Genomic DNA, 20099 nt, shown 5'->3' with positions numbered 1-20099 from the left:
TCTTCCCCGTTACCCCCTCCTGTCGTCCTAGCTTCCGGCCCGCCCCGCTTGTCTCAGCCAACCCTCGCTAAGCTTCTGCGTAGACGTCATGAGTTTCTAGGCAGATCAGGCAAATCCTCCGGCCAGGAGCGTCTTCGTGCGCCCCCGCCAGGCTGTGCCTACAAACGGTCTGAGCGCGTGGCGGGCGCCTGAGAGCGAAGCGGGCGAGGCGAGGAGCGGCTGGAGCTGCGAGGAGCGGCCCTCAGTGAGAACTTAGGTCTTGTTTTCTTTGCTTGGATTCATGCTGGGGTCTTCTCCCGGCTTTCCTGTCAAATCTGTGGGGGTCTGGCCTCCTGGTGGGCTTTACCTCCTCACACTCCGGAATTTTTGAGGAGCACTCATTGAAGTATTTCCCCCACATAGTTAAAAAATTTAAAATACCATCCACCTTTAAAAGGCTTCATGGCCTGTTGGGCTGAGAGCCACGTTGTATACACGCTGCACGGGAAACTCCTTCCGAGCCACAACTGACTGAGCTCTGTATCCGAGCAGTGGGCACAGCCCCTCACTCAAGTATTTGTAAATATTTTATCTAGTTCATTCATTCATTCGTTTATAGTCGTTGAACACCTACAGCCATTCTGGGTGCTTGGGATCCATCAGTGAAAAAGGCCCTGCCCTCATGGGGCTTACAGTCCAGGCCGGAAGTAGACCAGACTCCCAGGCCTAAGGGGTCAGGGGGAGTGTGGTAGAAGGTGGCGCTGCTGGGGGAAAAGAAAGCAGCAGCGTCGACCGAGGGTGTGCTGGGACGCGGCCTGGGCACCCGGGGTTGAAAAGTGGTGGTCCCAGTGGGCTTCGTTGAAAAGATACATTGAACTGGGTGAAGGAGTGTTCAGGAAGGAGGAAGCGAATTCCAGGCATAGCAAAGAGACAGTGTTCAAAGGGTGGGATGTGACTCAGGTCTGTATAAGAAACTGCAAGAACCCCTGGGATGTAAATGGATGGTGAGCATCCGAAACTCTGACAGGAAGTCCAGTTCAGCTACACAGCCAAAGCCATCCAACAGCACATGCGTGTTTGCCACCCTCCCCTCATTGCCCACCACTCTCCCTGCAACCCTTTAGTGGCTGGAGTACAGGCCTAGAATAGCCGACAGTTTAAACCTTAAATTTAGGGTATAGTCTACAGAGTGAGCAAAAGGGATTTCAAGATTTAAAACTTGTTTCCCATTAGGGATGCCGCTTTCTTTTTCATTAAGAAAATGAATATAAAATTTCATGTTTCAGTACCTGATCATAACATACCACAGGGAAAACGAGGATGAACTTCTCTAATTTTCTCAGATAAGCCTGGCCTGACCTCTTCTCCATATCACTTCATGCTTTAACAGACTTCTGCACATAATAGAAAATGCAGCTCAAAGGGGACCTTTCTGAGAGACCTTCTCAACTCCTTCAGAGAGAAGTAATGATTCCCTCCTCAATGCTCCCTGACCAATTTGCTTATCATTATCAGCAGCATCAACAAGAGCAGCACAATCACCATCATCACATTTATTGAAGACTTAGGTGCCAATAGTTGGACTAAACACTTGAATTAACTCATTTAATTCTCATTTTACTCCCTCCCAATATTTATGATAACATCGGCACAGTATATTGTTATTTGTATTTACATTTGTCTTTCCCTCCAACTACCAGGAATTCCTATGTCATAAGATAAATCTTGGTAACTTCAACACCTTACTACAAGCCTGGCTCGATAATTGTTTGCTGAAAGAATGTATGAATATAAGCGGTCCCAATTGGGGCTTTTGTACTCTTTTCAGCAGAGCTGTTGTTACTCAAAACACTTGTTTTGAAATGCCCTTCAGAGTCTGAGGTTACTTTATTTAGAATCTCTTCACTGATAGGAGATCTTCCTTTGAAAGAGATGTAAGTTACTCAGAGCTAAGTTTGGGGAATAAGGTGACTGAGTAATATCACTTTTGTCCAAAGAATAATATTGGGTTGGCCAAAAGGTTCGTTGGTTTTTTTACCATAAGATGGCTCTAGTAGCACTTAGTTGTCTTTAACTTCATTGGAAACAGTTTTGTTAGATTGTATATGACAGCTGTCATATCAGCGTGCATTTAAAAAAAGACTTATCAAAGTTGGTGAATTTTTGTGTAGCCTTTTAATATTGAAGATGGAAGAAAAAAGCAACATTTTTGGCATGTTATGCTTTATTATTTCAAGAAAAGTAAAAACGCAACCGAAACGCAAGAAAAGATTTGTGCAGTGTACGGAGAACGTACTGAGACTGATTGAACACATCAAAAGTGGTTTGCAAAGTTTCGTGCTGGAGATTTCTCGCTGGATGCTGCTCCATGGTCAGGTAGACCAGATGAAGTTGATAGCGATCAAATCGAGACATGAATTGAGAACAATCAATGTTAAACCATGCAGGAGATAGCCCACATACTCAAAATATCCAAATCAGGGTTGAAAATCATTTGCACCAGCTTGGTTATGTGAATCGCTTTGATGTTTGGGTTCCACATAAGTGAAAAAAACCTTCTTGACCATATTTACGCATGCAATTCTCTACTTAAACGTAGTGAAAATGTTCTGTTTTTAAAACAAGTTGTGACAGGCAATGAAAAGTGGATACTGTACGATAATGTGGAACAGAAGAGATCGTGGGGCAGGCGAAATGAACCACCACCAACCACACCAAAGTCCGGTCTTCATCCAAAGAAGGTGATGTTGTGTATATGGTGGGACTGGAAGGGAGTCCTCCTTTATGAGCTCCTTCTGGAAAACCAAACGATTAATTCCATCCCAGTTACACCAACTGAAAGCCGCACTCGATGAAAAGTGTCCAGAATTAGTCAACAGAAAATGCATAATCTTCCATCAGGATAATGCAAGACTGCATGTTTCTTTGATGACCAGGCAAAAACTGTTACAGCTTGGCTGGGAAGTTCTGATTCATCTGCCATATTCACCAGACGTTGCACCTTCGGATTTCTATTTATTTTGGTCTTTACAGAATTCTCTTAATGGAAGAAAATTCAATTCCCTAGAAGACTGTAAAAGGCACCTGGAACAGTTCTTTGCTCAAAAAGATAAAAAGTTTTGGGGAGATGGAATTATGAAGTTGCCTGAAAAATGGCAGAAGGTAGTGGAACAAAAGGGTGAATACATTGTTCAACAAAGTTCTTGGTAAAAATGAAAAATGTGTCTTTTATTTTTACTTAAAAACCAAAGGTACTTTTGGCCAACCCAACAGAATAGCTTAATAAAGAGACTGATATTTCTTATGTAGCTTAAAAGCCAGTTCTAAATCACTTCCCAAAAAAGTTTTGAATAATGGTGTCATCACTGGATTAAATTTATAGCCTCCCAAAGTGATTGTTTTGAATGGTAGCATTTACTTGGGAGTGTAAATTTTGATATGCCTATTGTTTTACGCGTGTATAAAAAAAGACCAAAAAAACACAAAAAACAAAACCCTCTTTCAGACCAGCATACAAGTAAAGGTAGACTTGCACACAACCCAGTGTATGAAAATTAAAATGGAGAATTAGAGGATAGTCACTCATTTATGGAATATCCATAACATGCTAGGCACTGTGCTAGGTGCTGCAGATGCAAGACGATGAAAGGATTATCTCTTGTTCTTAAGGAATTCCTAGTACAGTAATGATTACATCATTAAAATAATGCACTGAGGTGAATTACATTTTAATATACATAGCTTCAGAAATCATGTTTGGCATAAAGTGAGGTACAGGTAATGTGTAATAAGTGAGGGGTTATGAAGTGGGATAGGATTAGTCAAGGAAGTCCTTCCTTAGAAGAAATTTGCTTGAATGGGGTTTTGAAAGAAAAACTTGGTATGGATTGGCAGAGAAAAGAAGTGGGCACTTAAGATTTAACTAAGCCAAAGTAGTAATCCAAATGTTGCTTGGTGAACCTGGAGGCAGATCAAAAAGAGATGGATTGTCTTGAGGGATATTTCATAGAGGTCGTGAAGAGAGAGTCCTTGAAGAAGCATTTCTCCCATAAGAGAACAGGACTCGAGTGAACATGTTTTCTAGATTCAGGGTCACTTTCCACTGGACAGTGCCAGATAAACACTGCCAAATTTCGTCTCTCTAAACCTCACTTTTCATATGTCTATGCTAACAGCCATCTTCTATTGACTCAAATAGAGGCAAACGTGTAAACAGGTAAGTGCAATACAAGCTTATACAGGAATCTCACTTAATTTAATATCCCCTTCATTATTTCTCATATTTTCCTATGTCTTTTTGTTATGCACATAAACCAAACTGAAATAGATGCAAGAATTTCTTTTAGTACATCCATACCACTGATACTCTTGCTGCAATTTCTCCAGACCATGCAAGTTTTTAGGGAAGGAGCTAACCTTGAAGAGCATCAAAGAAAGAATTTCCTATATCCTTTTTCTCTTTTTTTGTCACTTTCTCCAGCATTGCTGTCTCCTTTCTTCCTCTCCAGCTTTTGGCCCTTCTCATAAGGATGGAAATGCTACTGTTTGGTGTCTGGGCCCTGCTGGCCCTGATTCCTTGCCCAGGTGAGGCTATTTGGGAAAGTTTCTTTAGCTAGTATGTGCCAGGGCACAGGTCAATGAGAAAGAGGATAGGAAATCCTGAGAGGGGTGACACTAGTATTCACTCATCTGGACCCTTGGGAGAGAGTCCTTTTTCTTGGATCTAGGACACAGAATCCTAGGTGTTTCTGGCTCGTAACTGGGAAAACCCACATTAAGGGACAGGATAATAGACCATCAGAAAAAACCCTCTCTAAGAAATATACCTTCTCTGCTTGGCTCCCTGCTGCCCCTGGACTGTCCTATTCTGCTCTCGGGAATATTTTTACTTCTGTGTTGCCATCTTTTGTGTCATGATGAGCTACAATAGGATCTCGATAGGACAGGGCCCATAGTGCAGTTGTGAAGAGTGAGTTCTCCAGATGGCAAGAAAGGAACCGGAGCCTTAGTGGGTAACATTGCTGCAAGAGTTGTGTATTCCCAGAAGGGACTAGTATTTGGGAGATGAAGTAGATGGTGGACCTGGAATAGCTAAAGGGGACCGGTAAGGGAAGTTTTGGGGACACTGTGCCCCTCACCGATATCAGACATTTAAAACTTACCTGATGTCTCTCCCACTGCTCCTGAGAAGAGTTCCCTAACAGACTAAACTCTTAAGCATCCAAAAACATCTATTGCCTTAGCACCAAAGCAAAATGGAATAGTCTTATTTTGAGAAGAAGAGGTGAAAACTTCCATGGAAATGAGTGACCCTGGGAGTCACCTTTATACCAGTGGTTCCCATAATTTGGTGTGCACAAAGGTCACCAGGAGTGCTTGTTTTGTTCCCTTGAGTATTTCCAGGTCCTGCCTTCACAAATTCTTAATCATTCAGTCTGAGGTGGAGCTGGAATCTACAATCTACAAGCATTCCAGCATAATTCTGGTGAAGGCAATTCTTAGACCATAATTTGAAAAGCACTGCTTTGAGGTATAAGTAACAAAGCTCATTTTTTTTCAGGGGTCTACTTACCCCATGAGGGCCCTCAGCAGCCAATTCTGGAAGTTTCCAAGATTTCTGGAAGTTTAGGAAGAGAATGGTTTCCTGGGCATGATTTTTAGCAACGCCATAGTTTCCATGGTGACACTATTAGAGAAATCGAGATCCCAAGAAAGATGATGAGAGGAGGGAATGGTGGTAGAGTCGGGATTCTAACTTGTTGCTTAAGGGTCTTTTTCTTGTTTGTCCCCTGTGCCTTTTTATTCAGGGTATTTTTATTCCTATTCTCTAACCTGTAACTAGATAGAATAGGCTCTGTATTTTCTTTCTTGGGTCTTGTGGTCCTCACCAGTGTCTTTGGCATATGTGGTTGACCTTTTCAGGGGCTGCAGAAGACCTATTTGAGGTTTCTGTTTGGCCACATCAGGCCCTTGTAAAGTATGGGCAGTCCCTAAGGGTCAACTGCAGCACCACATGTCCAGACCCGGGACCCAGTGGAATTGAGACCTTATTAAAGAAAACCCAGGTGGGCAAAGGGCCTCAGTGGAAGGAGTTTCTCCTGGAAGATGTCGCACAGAATTCCATCCTGCAGTGCTTCTTCTCTTGTGCAGGGATCCAAAAGGACATAAGCCTTGGCATCACTGTGTACCGTGAGTGGGGCTGAGGGCTGGGGAGGAAGGGAAGAGTGGGGGAACATGACTGTGCCTTCTTTAGGGAATAATTAGAAAGAGACTTCTTTTAGGGGAGAGAATTGTGGCCCTTAATAAAGATTTCTGTCCTACTGTAGGGATTCTAGAGCCAATTATTTCTGTTTCCCTTTGGTGTAGGCCTTTAAATTAGGAGCAGACCATAGAGCGCCTCCAGACATCTGTGCTTTGAGAATATGTTCAAATACAGGAGGCATTTGCTAATGATGGTAATTTATAAATTATCAAAACAATATAAAATTACTGTTGAATTATTTGTCACAAATTTTTAGAATAAACAGGGATTAGGGAAAGCGGGGTCTTTGTAGGCTGGGGTAGTTGGAGAAGTCTCTACAGAAAAGGAGGCTCTTGAGTTTCACTCCTGCAAATGGTTAGGTTTTGAAGTGATGGGAATGGGTGAGGAGCCTCTTTCAGGTAGGCAAATAGCATTGGCAAAGATGTAGCCATAAGAATAAGTGTGATCTCTGGGGTGTCAGAGCTTGGTTAGCTAGGGTGTAGTTTTCATGTGACGGTAAGAAGCTCCTCAGAAGTTGCTCATGCCTCTGAAGCACCTCTGGTAAGAGAGAAAAGCTCTCCAGAATGGCAGCAACTATCAAAGCAGGGGGCCCCTCAACAGTTACATTTCTTGGCTTTAGCCACCTTTGTGGGAAGAAGAAGGCTAAGTCATCTCATCTAGGGCAGAAAGCTGACACTGTTCATCAGATGGTTTAAGAGTAGTGGTCACCTTCTGTCACAGGCTTCCTGTCCTATACCATTTCTTTCTGGAGAGTTGAGTATCTTTCTCTCATCAAGCCCACCTTTTTTGTCTTAAAGAGCCACCAGAGCAAGTGATCATGGAGCTGCAGCCTGAATGGGTGGCTGTGGATGAAGCCTTTACAGTGACATGCCACGTGCCCAGTGTCACACCCCTGGAAAACCTCACCCTTACCCTTCTTCAGGGTAACCAAGAACTACATAGAAAGAATTTTAGGAGCTTGGCTGTGGCCTCCCAAAGAGCTAAGGTCACCATCAGTGTCAAAGCCCAAAGGGAGGATGACAGGTGCAATTTCTCCTGCCATGCAGAACTGAACCTGAGTTCACATGGTGGAGGGCTCTTTTGCAGCAGCTCAGCCATCAAGGTGCTCCGAATCTTTGGTGAGTCAGAGCCCAGGTGTGGAAGGAATCCTGGGGCTCATTTTCCTCAGCTTACCTTGGCCTTTGGCACTCATTTCCCATAGTGTTTAGGATGAGGGTGTAAGGGTAATTGAGCTCCACCTTTACTTGAGCTTTAAACTCACCGTGGGAGGCAGAGAGCTACTAGCCCCACTCCCTACATTGTGGGGTCCTATATGACATGTGATTTATCATGGCTTTTCTCCTTTCTTTCCTTTTCCTCATTTCTTGGCAGAATTCCCTCAGAACCCCCAAATCTGGGTCTCTTCACTTCTGGAAGTTGGGATGGCAGAGACCATGAGCTGTGAGGTGGCTAGAGTGTTCCCAGCTGAAGAGGTAAGGATCCACATGTTCATGGGAGACCAGGAGCTTAGGCCCTTCCTCTCCTGGGAGGGAGACACAGTATGGGCCAATGCCACTGCTCGGGCCATGGAGACTGGTGATCAGGAGCTGTCTTGCCTTGTATCTCTGGGTCCAGTGGAACACAAAACAAGAGAGCCAGTGCATGTCTATAGTAAGTGACCTGCCTCTTCCCTTCCCTTGACAGTTCTCTGCCATTGAAAACGTCCATAGTAAAGGCTTGGTGATTCAACTGCAAATATCCCTACTAATCTTTGCTAGGTATACTCCAAAGTGAACATTAGTTTTCATCTTTCTCTAAGTGCAGGGATACGCTGAGGCAGTAGTTCTATCTAGCCTTCACCCTGTTTCCTTAGGCCATCCTACTTACAGAGTGATTGTGAATACTTTAACTTATTCCTAGGAACAATGATTTGGAGTGAGGAGGAAATCTGTAAGATGAAAAGACATCTCGCTATCCTTGCAGCACAGGCGTAGCCAAATATGCGCATGTGGCATTTGTTACAGGAGAAGCTCTCAAATTCCCAAACCATCTCGTTGCTCTGGCCAGTCAGCACAGAAGCAGGAATGGTATCCAAAGTCTTTCCCCTGTTGTCTGCCTACCCGAGGGGTACCACCAGCAGCAAGACTACAGAAGTGGCTGCCAGTTTTGAGAAATATGTTTGATTCTCTTTTTCCTTTCTTTATAGGCTTCCCTCCGCCAATCCTGGAGATAGAAGAATTATACCCATTGGCAGGGACAGAAATTAATGTGACCTGCTCAGGGCATGTATTAACATCACCCAGCCCTACTCTTCGGCTTCAGGGAGCCCCAGATCTCCCTGCCCCTGGGGAGCCTGCCTGGCTTTTACTTACCGCCAGGGAGGAAGATGATGGCCGAAATTTCTCCTGTGAGGCCTCTTCGGAGGTTCAGGGTCAGCGGTTGAGCAAAACCACTGTGAACCAACTCCACGTCTTATGTGAGTAGAAGCCTGATCTTTCTTGTCAAAACAAGGATTATTAGTCTTCCATTTCCAGAGATCTTGGCCAGCAGCTTCATTATTAGAGTTGCCACATTTTTCTCATTTAAAAAAAAATCAAAGGAGAAAATAAAATTAAAGCTCTCCAAGCTTACCTTACCCCTAGGAAAGTGAGTAGGGGGAAACCGGGAAGAGAAAAGAAAAAGTGGTTAAAGTGATCAAGCAGTATTAGTTGAGGGCCAAAGGCTGAGAACATAGGAAGTGATAGTTGGAGCCTATGCTGAGGAGGGAAATTTCCTCATAAAAACTTGTATTTTGAAAAGTAGAAAAATCGTTGTCTCTGGGCTCACCCCTACCCATGTTCTCACTCACTGAGAAGCAAAGATGGGAAGCAGGGACCCCAGGGCCATCATTGACCAAGCAGTTCAGATCATTTAGTCTTAATCCATTAAAATGCCCTGTGCTGCATCTCAGTCTCATCCAGGGAGGAAAAAGAGTAGCTCAAAGCAGGGAACTGATGGTCCTCCCCTCGGGAAAGAAAGCTATTGGGTGGAGGAGACACAGCGTCTGGATTAGGGGAGGGACAGGGAGCCGAGCATGATGGAGACGAGGGAATGTGGCGCACTGAGCTGGCCCCTCTGGGCTCTTGTTTTTCCAGACAAGCCACGGTTAGAGGAATCTGGTTGCCCTGGCAATCAGACCTGGTTGGAAGGGATGGAGCAGATGCTTGCCTGTGTCCCAAGGGGAAACACGACACCAATCTTGTTGTGTACCTGGAATGGAATGATCTTTGACCTTGAAGTGCCACAGAAGGCAACCCAGGACCACTCTAGAACCTACTGCTGCACAGCCACTAACCAGCTGGGCTCTGTCAGCAAAGACATTGCTGTCATTGTTCAAGGTGACTGCAGCTCCCCTGCTGCCAGGCCCAGGATGGAAATCCCCCAGGGGTTGGGATTCTTAACCAAACGTGGAAAGAAGAAAGATTTCGGTGGGCTGGGGAGGGTGAGACTGACAAATGGGCCTTGTGGGCTGGGCTGGGGCGATTCTCCTGCCCTCGAACACTCCCACTTCTCTGTCTTCTGTGCTTGGGCAGGACTGGATGAAGGAGTCAGTTCCACCATCTTCGTCATTATTATTGTCACCCTTGGAGTGGGCGTAATCATCATAGCAATGTATTTGAACTATCGGCCCTGCAAGATAGAGAGGAGGAACTTGCCCTGTAGGCAGAAGGAGAAGAACAAAGAGGAGGAAAGCCAGTTTGCTGTTCAACAAGCAGAAAAGCACAATGCACAGAACTGTTAGTTAGAAACAGCTATTTGGTTGAAGCCACCCTCTACTACCGGGGTTTCCTGAGGGAGGGAAGAGGGAGTAGAAGAGAAAGGAAGAGACATTATCCTTTGTGTTCTGTGGTCTCATAAAACAGTGTTTCAGGCCCTCATATCCTGTGGATCCAATCCACCCACAAGCTCAACTCCTCTGAGTAGGAATTCAGTCTCAGTGTTCACCTGGTGAGAGGGTATTTTGCTCCTTGCTGTGTGCTTAATCAGTCCACTCTCAGATTCAGAAAAGAAGATCCTGCCTGTGCCTTGTCACCCCCATTCCCACTGCCCTTTGCTCCCAAACATCAGACTGAAGAGATAGTCAGAAATATCTCTGAAATACAACTCATTTCTCAGGGTTTCCTCATGACTAAGTGGGAACCAATTTCTTAGTCTGGGGACTGGGGTTTGAAGGGAGTCAATACCAAACAAAGGGCTAGGAATCAGAACCCGATTCCTGCCTACACATTCCTGTGCTCCCCTAGCCTGGGGTTCTGGAATGCTGGCTCCCAGAGCTGAGCTTGATGACATCATTAAGGCTCAGTGTCTGGTTAGGCTTCAACTCACCAACCATCTATTGTGTGCCATAGAGGAGTATACAAATCATAAGAAATTCCACACTGAGTCAGACAAGCAGCTTCTCTAGCCCAGTGTTCTGTCCCTGAAATGGAAGGTAGAGTTCTTCCATGAAATTGAGCTCCAAACATCTCTGAATTCCTTTTCATAATCCATTATAGAGTAAATCATCTGTGAGTTCACATTAAACATATTAATTTTTTTTTACCTGTACAAGCTCTTAGGGTAGAGTTCCAATGTTTATTCTCCTTTTACATAAAGAAGTATATATTTTTATACGTCTGAAAACTTCCCTTTAAGCTTCAGGAGGACTCCTCTTGTGACAATGTTCACTATATGATTGAGCTTCCTTCTCTGTTCTTTGGAAAGATTATATTCATCCCCTAGAGAAGACATGAAGAATTGTAAAACCAGATCTTTTCTCCCAAATCAGTCATGTATGGGTCACTGAAATGTTGGAAATGATAAAAAGTAAAAGTGATTTTACGACCTCTGAAAGTATTTCTCTTCTGTGTCACTGCTGAAAGTTTTTATTAAGTCACATAGTTGCACTTTGAGAACAATTTCTTTGAAAAGAATATCAAGTTGGTAGCATAACCAAACAGCCCAGGGCAGGTGGTGCATTAGTTCAGGAAGCAACCTTTTTGACTTGCCTTCAAAACTAAAGTTCAGACTTCCAGATGGAGGTCCACAGCCTTCCAAATTGAAGATGCCAGATAGAAAGAACACAGCATCAGGCATCAAAGTGAAAAAACTCTCATTCTTCCCAGACCTTTCCTGAGTCTGGGTTATGGATTAGCGATAAAATAATCCTTTGGTTTCAACACATACAAAGCAGCAGAGATACAATGGTGAACAAAATACTGTCCCTGCTGCTACAAGCTAGAGCACGTCAACAGGAAAGCACAATTGCAACTTAAATGCTATGAATGGGGAAGCACAGGTCCTTAGGAGAACACCTAACTCAGGATCAAGGAAGGCTTCCTGGGGGGAGCTTGGAAGTACCCCATTTGATTTTACAAAACAGCAGCCCTCCAAAATGACCTTCTCTGCTTCAATTATTCTACTAAATATACTAGTCACTGCTCTCTCATCATGTGAGTAGTAGAAATTATCCACTTTTCTGAATTGAGCACTTGGGGAAATAAGTTAGAAAGAAGAGTATGGAGTTGCCTCATCCGGGAATCTTCAGTCATTTCAGTGTCTGGGGATCAGCTGCATCAGGTCTGTAGCTGTCTCGTATCTGCAAACCCCACCTCATGGCCCCAGTGCTCTGTGGCACAGTGAATCCTAAACAGGAGGGAGGAAGGGGGTCATTCTGACTTCTTGGTCCACCTTGGAGAGCCTGGAGGCTTAGCCTGCTCCTGCCTTTGCTTCTCACTGCCACATGGTGTCACTGTTGACAGTGTCCTACACAGTCCATCAAACCTTGTGGTACTACAAATCCAGGTTCCCAGGTGGGCTGCCGAAGATCTTCCAGGGAGGACGATTGGCTTCCCAGGGCTTGGTCCAGCTTTGGTGATGCCTTGCATGGATTTCCAGGGTTACAGTTCTTAGAGCCGGATACTTTGGATTAGCAGTCCTCCAGGGCTTCTCAGATTTGGGTAGGCTCTTTCCCTTGTAGATTTGGAACCTCTGCTTCCTTTCTCTCCCCAGGGGTCCACACAACCAGGGGTCAAGTGGCCCCTCCTAGTCAATTCTTAAAGCACAAAGGATCTCGTTACATCTTTTTTCCAGAATAATACAACTGGCCGCTGCTCACCCTTCTAAGGGTAGCTGCCTTTCGTGTCTCCCGGGGGCCTCACCCCCTAAAAGGTTTTGATCACACTCCTTTTCTGAAAATGGAGCAACCAGCTCACACTTAGCTGCAGCTACCCTGATTATCTCCAGGTGAAGAGAGCTACCTTTAATACTCCAAAATTTATCCTCTTAGGAAAGTCAAGGTGACTTTCTTTTAGACCTGAGAAAACAAAAATCTTCAGTGAAGCTTCTTACTATAGGGATGATAATAACAGCATTTATCTATTACATAATTATATTTGGAAAGAAATGACATAGTACTGGTAAAAACACTAGCATAGTGTCATATACATGTATTTACAAGTATTAGTTTTTACTATATAATGCTGGTGGTAATCACACCCATAATAAACTGAAAGCAAGAGACAGAAATCCGAGCTCTACCCACCACCAGTCCCTCCCATCATGAAACTTACACAAGCCTCTTAGATAGCCTCATCCACCAGAGGGCAGTCAGCAGAAGCAAGAAGAACTACAATCCTGCAAGCCTGTGGAACAAAAACCACATTCACAGAAAGATAGACAAGATGAAAAGGCAGAGGGCTATGTACCAGATGAAGGAACAAGATAAAACCCCAGAAAAACAACTAAATGAAGTGGAGATAGGCAACCTTCCAGAAAAAGAATTCAGAATAATGATAGTGAAGATGACCCAGGACCTCGGAAAAAGAATGGAGGCAAAGATCGAGAAGATGCAAGAAATGTTTAACAAAGACCTAGAAAGAAACAGAGATGAACAATTCAATAACTGAAATGAAAACTACATTAGAAGGAATCAATAGCAGAATAACTGAGGCAGAAGAACGGATAAGTGACCTGGAAGACAGAATGGTGGAATTCACTGCTGCATAACAGACTAAAGAAAAAAGAATGAAAAGAAATGAAAACAGCCTAAGAGACCTCTGGGACAACATTAAATGCAACAACATTCGCATTACAGGGGTCCCAGAAGGAGAAGAGAGAGAGAAAGGACCAGAGAAAGTATTTGAAGAGATTATAGTCGAAAACTTCCCTAACATGGGAAAGGAAATAGCCACCCAAGTCCAGGAAGCACAGCGAGTCCCATACAGGATAAACCCAAGGAGAAACATGCCGAGACACACAGTAATCAAATTGGCAAAAATTAAAGACAAAGAAAAATTATTGAAAGCAGCAAGGGAAAAATGACAAATAACATACAAGGGAACTCCCATAAGGTTAACAGCTGATTTCTCAGCAGAAACTCTACAAGCCAGAAGGGAGTGGCATGATATACTTAAAGTGATGAAAGGGAAGAACCTACAACCAAGATTACTCTACCCGGCAAGGATCTCATTCAGATTCGATAGAGAAATCAAAAGCTTTACAGACAAGCAAAAGCTAAGAGAATTCAGCACCACCAAACCAGCTCTACAACAAATGCTAAAGGAACTTCTCTAAGTGGGAAACACAAGAGAAGAAAAGGACCTACAAAAACAAACCCAAAACAATTAAGAAAATGGTCATAGGAACATACATATCGATAATTACCTTAAACGTGAATGGATTAAATGCCCCAACCAAAAGACATAGACTGGCTGAATGGATACAAAAACAAGACCCATATATATGCTGTCTACAAGAGACCCACTTTAGACCTAGGGACACATACAGACCGAAAGTGAGGGGATGGAAAAAGATATTCCATGCAAATGGAAATCAAAAGAAAGCTGGAGTAGCTATACTCATATCAGGTAAAATAGACTTTAAAATAAAGAATGTTACAAGAGACAAGGAAGGACACTACATAATGATCAAGGGATCAATCCAAGAAGAAGATATAACAATTATAAATATATATGCACCCAACATAGGAGCACCTCAATACATAAGGCAACTGCTAACAGCTATAAAAGAGGAAATCGACAGTAACACAATAATAGTGGGGGACTTTAACACCTCACTTACACCAATGGACAGATCATCCAAAATGAAAATAAATAAGGAAACAGAAGCTTTAAATGACACAATAGACCAGATAGATTTAATTGATATATATAGGACATTCCATCCAAAAACAGCAGATTACACGTTCTTCTCAAGTGCGCACGGAACATTCTCCAGGATAGATCACATCTTGGGTCACAAATCAAGCCTCAGTAAATTTAAGAAAATTGAAATCATATCAAGCATCTTTTCTGACCACAACGCTATGAGATTAGAAATGAATTACAGGGAAAAAAACGTAAAAAAGACAAACACATGGAGGCTAAACAATACGTTACTAAATAACCAAGAGATCACTGAAGAAATCAAAGAGGAAATAAAAAAATACCTAGAGACAAATGACAATAAAAACACGATGATCCAAAACCTATGGCATGCAGCAAAAGCAGTTCTAAGAGGGAAGTTTATAGCTATATAAGCCTACCTCAAGAAACAAGAAAAATCTCAAATAAACAATCTAACCTTACACCTAAAGGAACTAGAGAAAGAAGAACAAACAAAACCCAAAGTTAGCAGAAGGAAAGAAATCATAAAGATCAGAGCAGAAATAAATGAAATAGAAACAAAGAAAACAATAGCAAAGATCAATAAAACTAAAAACTGGTTCTTTGAGAAGATAAACAAAATTGATAAACCATTAGCCAGACTCATCAAGAAAAAGAGGGAGAGGACTCAGATCAATAAAATTAGAAATGAAAAAGGAGAAGTTACAACAGACACTGCAGAAATACAAAGCATCCTAACAGACTACTACAAGCAACTCTATGCCAACAAAATGGACAACCTGGAAGAAATGGACAAATTCTTAGAAAGGTATAACCTTCCAAGACTGAACCAGGAAGAAATAGAAAATATGAACAGACCAATCACAAGTAATGAAACTGAAACTGTGATTAAAAATCTTCCAACAAACAAAAGTCCAGGACCAGATGGCTTCACAGGTGAATTCTATCAAACATTTAGAGAAGAGCTAACACCCATCCTTCTCAAACTCTTCCCAAAAATTGTGGAGGAAGGAACACTCCCAAACTCATTCTATGAGGCCACCATCACCCTGATACCAAAACCAGACAAAGATACTACAAAAAAAGAAAATTACAGACCAATATCACTGATGAATATAGATGCAAAAATCCTCAACAAAATACTAGCAAACAGAATCCAACAACACATTATAAGGATCATACACCATGATCAAGTGGGATTTATCCCAGGGATGCAAGGATTCTTCAATATATGCAAATCAATCAATGTGATACACCATATTAACAAATTGAAGAATAAAAACCATATGATCATCTCAATAGATGCAGAAAAAGCTTTTGACAAAATTCAACACCCATTTATGATAAAAACTCTCCAGAAAGTGGGCATAGAGGGAACCTACCTCAACATAATAGAGGCCATATACGACAAACCCACAGCAAACATCATTCTCAATTGTGAAAAACTGAAAGCATTTCCTCTAAGATCAGGAACGAGACAAGGATGTCCACTCTCACCACTATTATTCAACATAGTTTTGGAAGTCCTAGCCACGGCAATCAGAGAAGAAAAAGAAATAAAAGGAATACAAATTGGGAAAGAAGAAGTAAAACTGTCACTGTTTGCAGATGACATGATACTATACATAGAGAATCTTAAAGATGCCACCAGAAAACTACTAGAGCTAATCAATGAATTTGGTAAAGTTGCAGGATACAAAATTAATGCACAGAAATCTCTTGCATTCCTATACACTAATGATGAAAAATCTGAAAGAGAAATTAAGGAAACACTCCCATTTACCACTGCAACAAAAAGAATAAAATACCTAGGAATAAACCTACCTAGGGAGACAAAAGACCTGTATGCAGAAAACTATAAGATACTGATGAAAGAATTTAAAGATGATACCAACAGATGGAGAGATATACCATGTTCATGGATTGGAAGAATCAATATTGTGAAAATGACTATACTACCCAAAGCAATCTACAGATTCAATGCAATCCCTATCAAATTACCAATGGCATTTTTTACGGAACTAGAACAAAAAATCTTAAAATTTGTGTGGAGACACAAAAGACCCTGAATAGCCAAAGCAGTCTTGAGGGAAAAAAACGGAGCTGGAGGAATCAGACTCCCTGACTTCAGACTATACTAAAAAGCTACAGGAATCAAGACAATATGGTACTGGCACAAAAACAGAAACATAGATCAATGGAACAAGATAGAAAGCCCAGAGATAAACCCACGCACCTATGGTCAACTAATCTATGACAAAGGAGGCAAGGATATACAATGGAGAAAAGACAGTCTCTTCAATAAGTGGTGCTGGGGAAACTGGACAGCTACATGTGAAAGAATGAAATTAGAACACTCCCTAACACCATACACAAAAATAAACTCAAAATGGATTCGAGACCTAAATGTAAGACCAGACACTATAAAACTCTTAGAGGAAAACATAGGAAGAACACTCTTTGACATAAATCACAGCAAGATCTTTTTTGATCCACCTCCTAGAGTAATGGAAATAAAAGCAAAAATAAACAAATGGGACCTAATGAGACTTCAAAGCTTTTGCACAACAAAGGAAACCATAAACAAGACGAAAAGACAACCCTCAGAATGGGAGAAAATATTTGCAAATGAGTCAGCAGACAAAGGATTAATCTCCAAAATATATAAACAGCTCATGCAGCTCAATATTAAAGAAACAAACAACCCAATCCAAAAATGGGCAGAAGACCTAAACAGACATTTCTCCAAAGAAGACATACAGATGGCCAAGAAGCACATGAAAAGCTGCTCAACATCACTAATTATTAGAGAAATGCAAATCACAACTACAATGAGGTATCACCTCACGCCAGTTAGAATGGGCGTCATCAGAAAATCTACAAACAACAAATGCTGGAGAGGGTGTGGAGAAAAGGGAACCCTCTTGCACTGTTGGTGAGAATGTAAATTGATACAGCCACTATGGAGAACAGTATGGAGGTTCCTTAAACAACTAAAAATAGAATTATCATATGATCCAGCAATCCCACTACTGGGCATATACCCAGAGAAAACCGTAATTCAAAAAGACACATGCACCCCAATGTTCATTGCAGCACTATTTACAATAGCCAGGTCATGGAAGCAACCTAAATGCCCATCAACAGACGAATGGATAAAGAAGTTGTGGTACATATATACAATGGAATATTACTCAGCCATAAAAAGGAACGAAATTGAGTCATTTGTTGAGATGTGGATGGATCTAGAGACTGTCATACAGAGTGAAGTAAATCAGAAAGAGAAAAACGAATATCGTATATTAACGCATGTATGTGGAACCTAGAAAAATGGTACAGATGAACCGGTTTGCAGGGCAGAAGTTGAGACACAGATGTAGAGAACAAATGTATGGACACCAAGGGGGGAAAGCCGCGGGGGGGGGGGGGGAGGATGGTGGTGTGCTGAATTGGGCGATTGGGATTGACATGTATACACTGATGTGTATAAAATTGATGACTAATAAGAACCTGCTGTATAAAAAAATAAATAAAATTAAAGTAAAAAAAAAAAGTCAGAAATCCATGGCAACGACTGAGGGCCATCAAAAGTCATATACACCACTGATACTTCCTTTCTCTTTTTCCATTGTGTTCTCACTTCCTCTTTTTCTATTCCATTTCCTTTTCCTTCCTCTACTTTCCCGTTTTTTTTTTGTTGTTGTTGTTGTTCGCTAAGATTTGGGACTACTAGTAGGAGGGCCAATTGTCCCAGTTTGCATTGAGCGGAGAGGTTCCTAAAACATGGGACTTTTGGCACTAAAATTGAGAAAGTCTCATGCAAACTGGCACGAACTGGTCACCCTAATACTGGTATCACTCAAAGTGTTTCTCAGCTTTGCCAAGGCCTGATTTAAAGAAGTCACAAAGCAGTATCATTTTTGCTTATCCCAGAAGCCCAGGTCCTGTAATTCTGAGGACTTGTGAAGCAAGGGCAAAGTGTAAGTCCTCTCAAATGTGTATAAAAGGACAAAACTCACTATATGTGTTTCAGCAATAATGATGGGAGAAATTCAGAATGATCATTTCAGGTTAAATTTAAAAGATTACATGGTATCAGAAAAACATTATTCCAAGGGGTCTAGGATTACTGGAGCTCTGCCTATTGAACTCTTTCTTCTGCAAATCTCACTAATCTTAACCTTGGGGAAGACTTCTTCACTAGAAAATAATTTTTAAACATTTAAAATCATGCATTCAGATGTAATGTACAACATGGTGACTATAGTTAACACTGTACTGCATATTTGAAAGTTGCTAAGAGAATCGATCTTAAAAGTTCTGGGCTTCCCTGGTGGTGCAGTGGTTAAGAATCTGCCTGCCAATGCAGGGGACACAGGTTCGAGCCCTGGTCTGGGAAGATCCCACATGCCGCGGAGCAATTAAGTCCGTGCGCCACAACTACTGAGCCTGTGCTCTGGAGCCCACGGGCCACAATTACTGAGCCCGCGTGCTGCAACTACTGAAATCCGCATGCCTAGAGCCGGTGCTCCGCAAAAAGAGAAGCCACCGCGATGAGAAGCCCGCGCACCGCAACGAAGAGTAGCCCCCGCTCGCCACAACTAGACAAAACCCGCATGCAGCAACGAAGACCCAACACGGCCAAAAATAAATAAATTAAAAAATAAATAAATTTTAAAAAATGTTTTTAAAAAAAAGTTCTCATTACAAGAAAAAATTTTTTGTGACTATGTATGCTGACGGATATTAACTAGACTTATTGTGGTGCTCATTTTGCAATATATACAAATATCAAATCATTATGTTGTATACCTGAAACTAATGTTTTATGCCAATTATACCTCAATTAAAAAATTTAAATTGCAGCAAAATATTCATAACATAAAATTTACCACTTTAAACGCACAGTTCAATAATAACTACATTCACATTGTTGTGAATTACACAATTGTGTAATTCACAACAGAAACTCATTTTCATTTTGCAAAACTAAGTCTACCCATTAAACAACTCCCCATTCCCTTTCCCCCCAGCCCCTGGTAACCAGCATTCTACTTTCTGTCTCTATGAATTTGACTACTCAAAGTACTTCACATGGGAGGAATCATCCAGTATTTGTCCTTTTGCTACTGACTTATTAGAATTTTTTAAATTGACTGGTTAGAACTGGAAACAGAAAGTGTAGAAACTGGCCCAGGTCTCTCATCTCCTTTTGCCCCCTTTTACCAATACAATACCTGTGGACACGTGCATTTCATCTTTGTGGTCCCGACTCAGTGATTCTCAGCCTTCTCACCTGGGGAGTTTTTAAAATTCTCTTGTCCAGATCCCATCCCAGATCCATTAAAGTCAGAATCTCAGGGAGTGAAGGCTACAGAAAACACCCCCGGCATTTCTAATTTACAGCCGAGTTTGCCATCCAACGCCTAACTGGAGAGCTGAAAGGGAGATTAACGGTAGGCAAATCAAAGAGTTTAGGGTAGATGGTCTTTAAGGTCTTTTTAAATTCAAAAATTTTGCAAAATCCACTAGCGTCTTCGTAATTCTCAACCAGCAGTGGTTGAGTTGATTCAGCTACGCCCGCCCAGAAGGAGCTGAGTGGAAGCTCTCTGGAGTGTGGCTCCCTCTGCAGTCAACTGCTGTCATGACAGCCCCACTTTAGAACCCTCTTACTAGTGGCTACAACACCCCTCTCTGCAGGCACCCCTCTCCTGCCACATTCATCCAACACATAC

The 20099-nt window shown here is 42.1% G+C and overlaps 1 protein-coding gene across 1 annotated transcript; it reads left to right on the top strand.

Annotated features, from left to right (window-relative positions):
• Window positions 1–47: 47 nt before the first annotated feature.
• Window positions 48–19046, top strand: LOC309619049 (intercellular adhesion molecule 1-like). Its single transcript, XM_082373740.1, has 6 exons — window positions 48–4563; window positions 5902–6168; window positions 7039–7359; window positions 7613–7891; window positions 8427–8696; window positions 9355–19046. Exons 1-6 carry the CDS (start codon window positions 4509–4511, stop codon window positions 9999–10001), a joined length of 1839 nt encoding a protein of 612 aa, XP_082229866.1. The 5' UTR covers window positions 48–4508; the 3' UTR covers window positions 10002–19046.
• The last annotated feature ends 1053 nt before the right edge of the window (window positions 19047–20099 follow it).

The sequence above is a fragment of the Balaenoptera borealis genome, assembly GCF_965194805.1.
Source record: "Balaenoptera borealis genome assembly, chromosome: 20".
NCBI classification, from domain to species: domain Eukaryota; kingdom Metazoa; phylum Chordata; class Mammalia; order Artiodactyla; family Balaenopteridae; genus Balaenoptera; species Balaenoptera borealis.
This window is presented reverse-complemented; position numbering and strand designations above follow the sequence as displayed.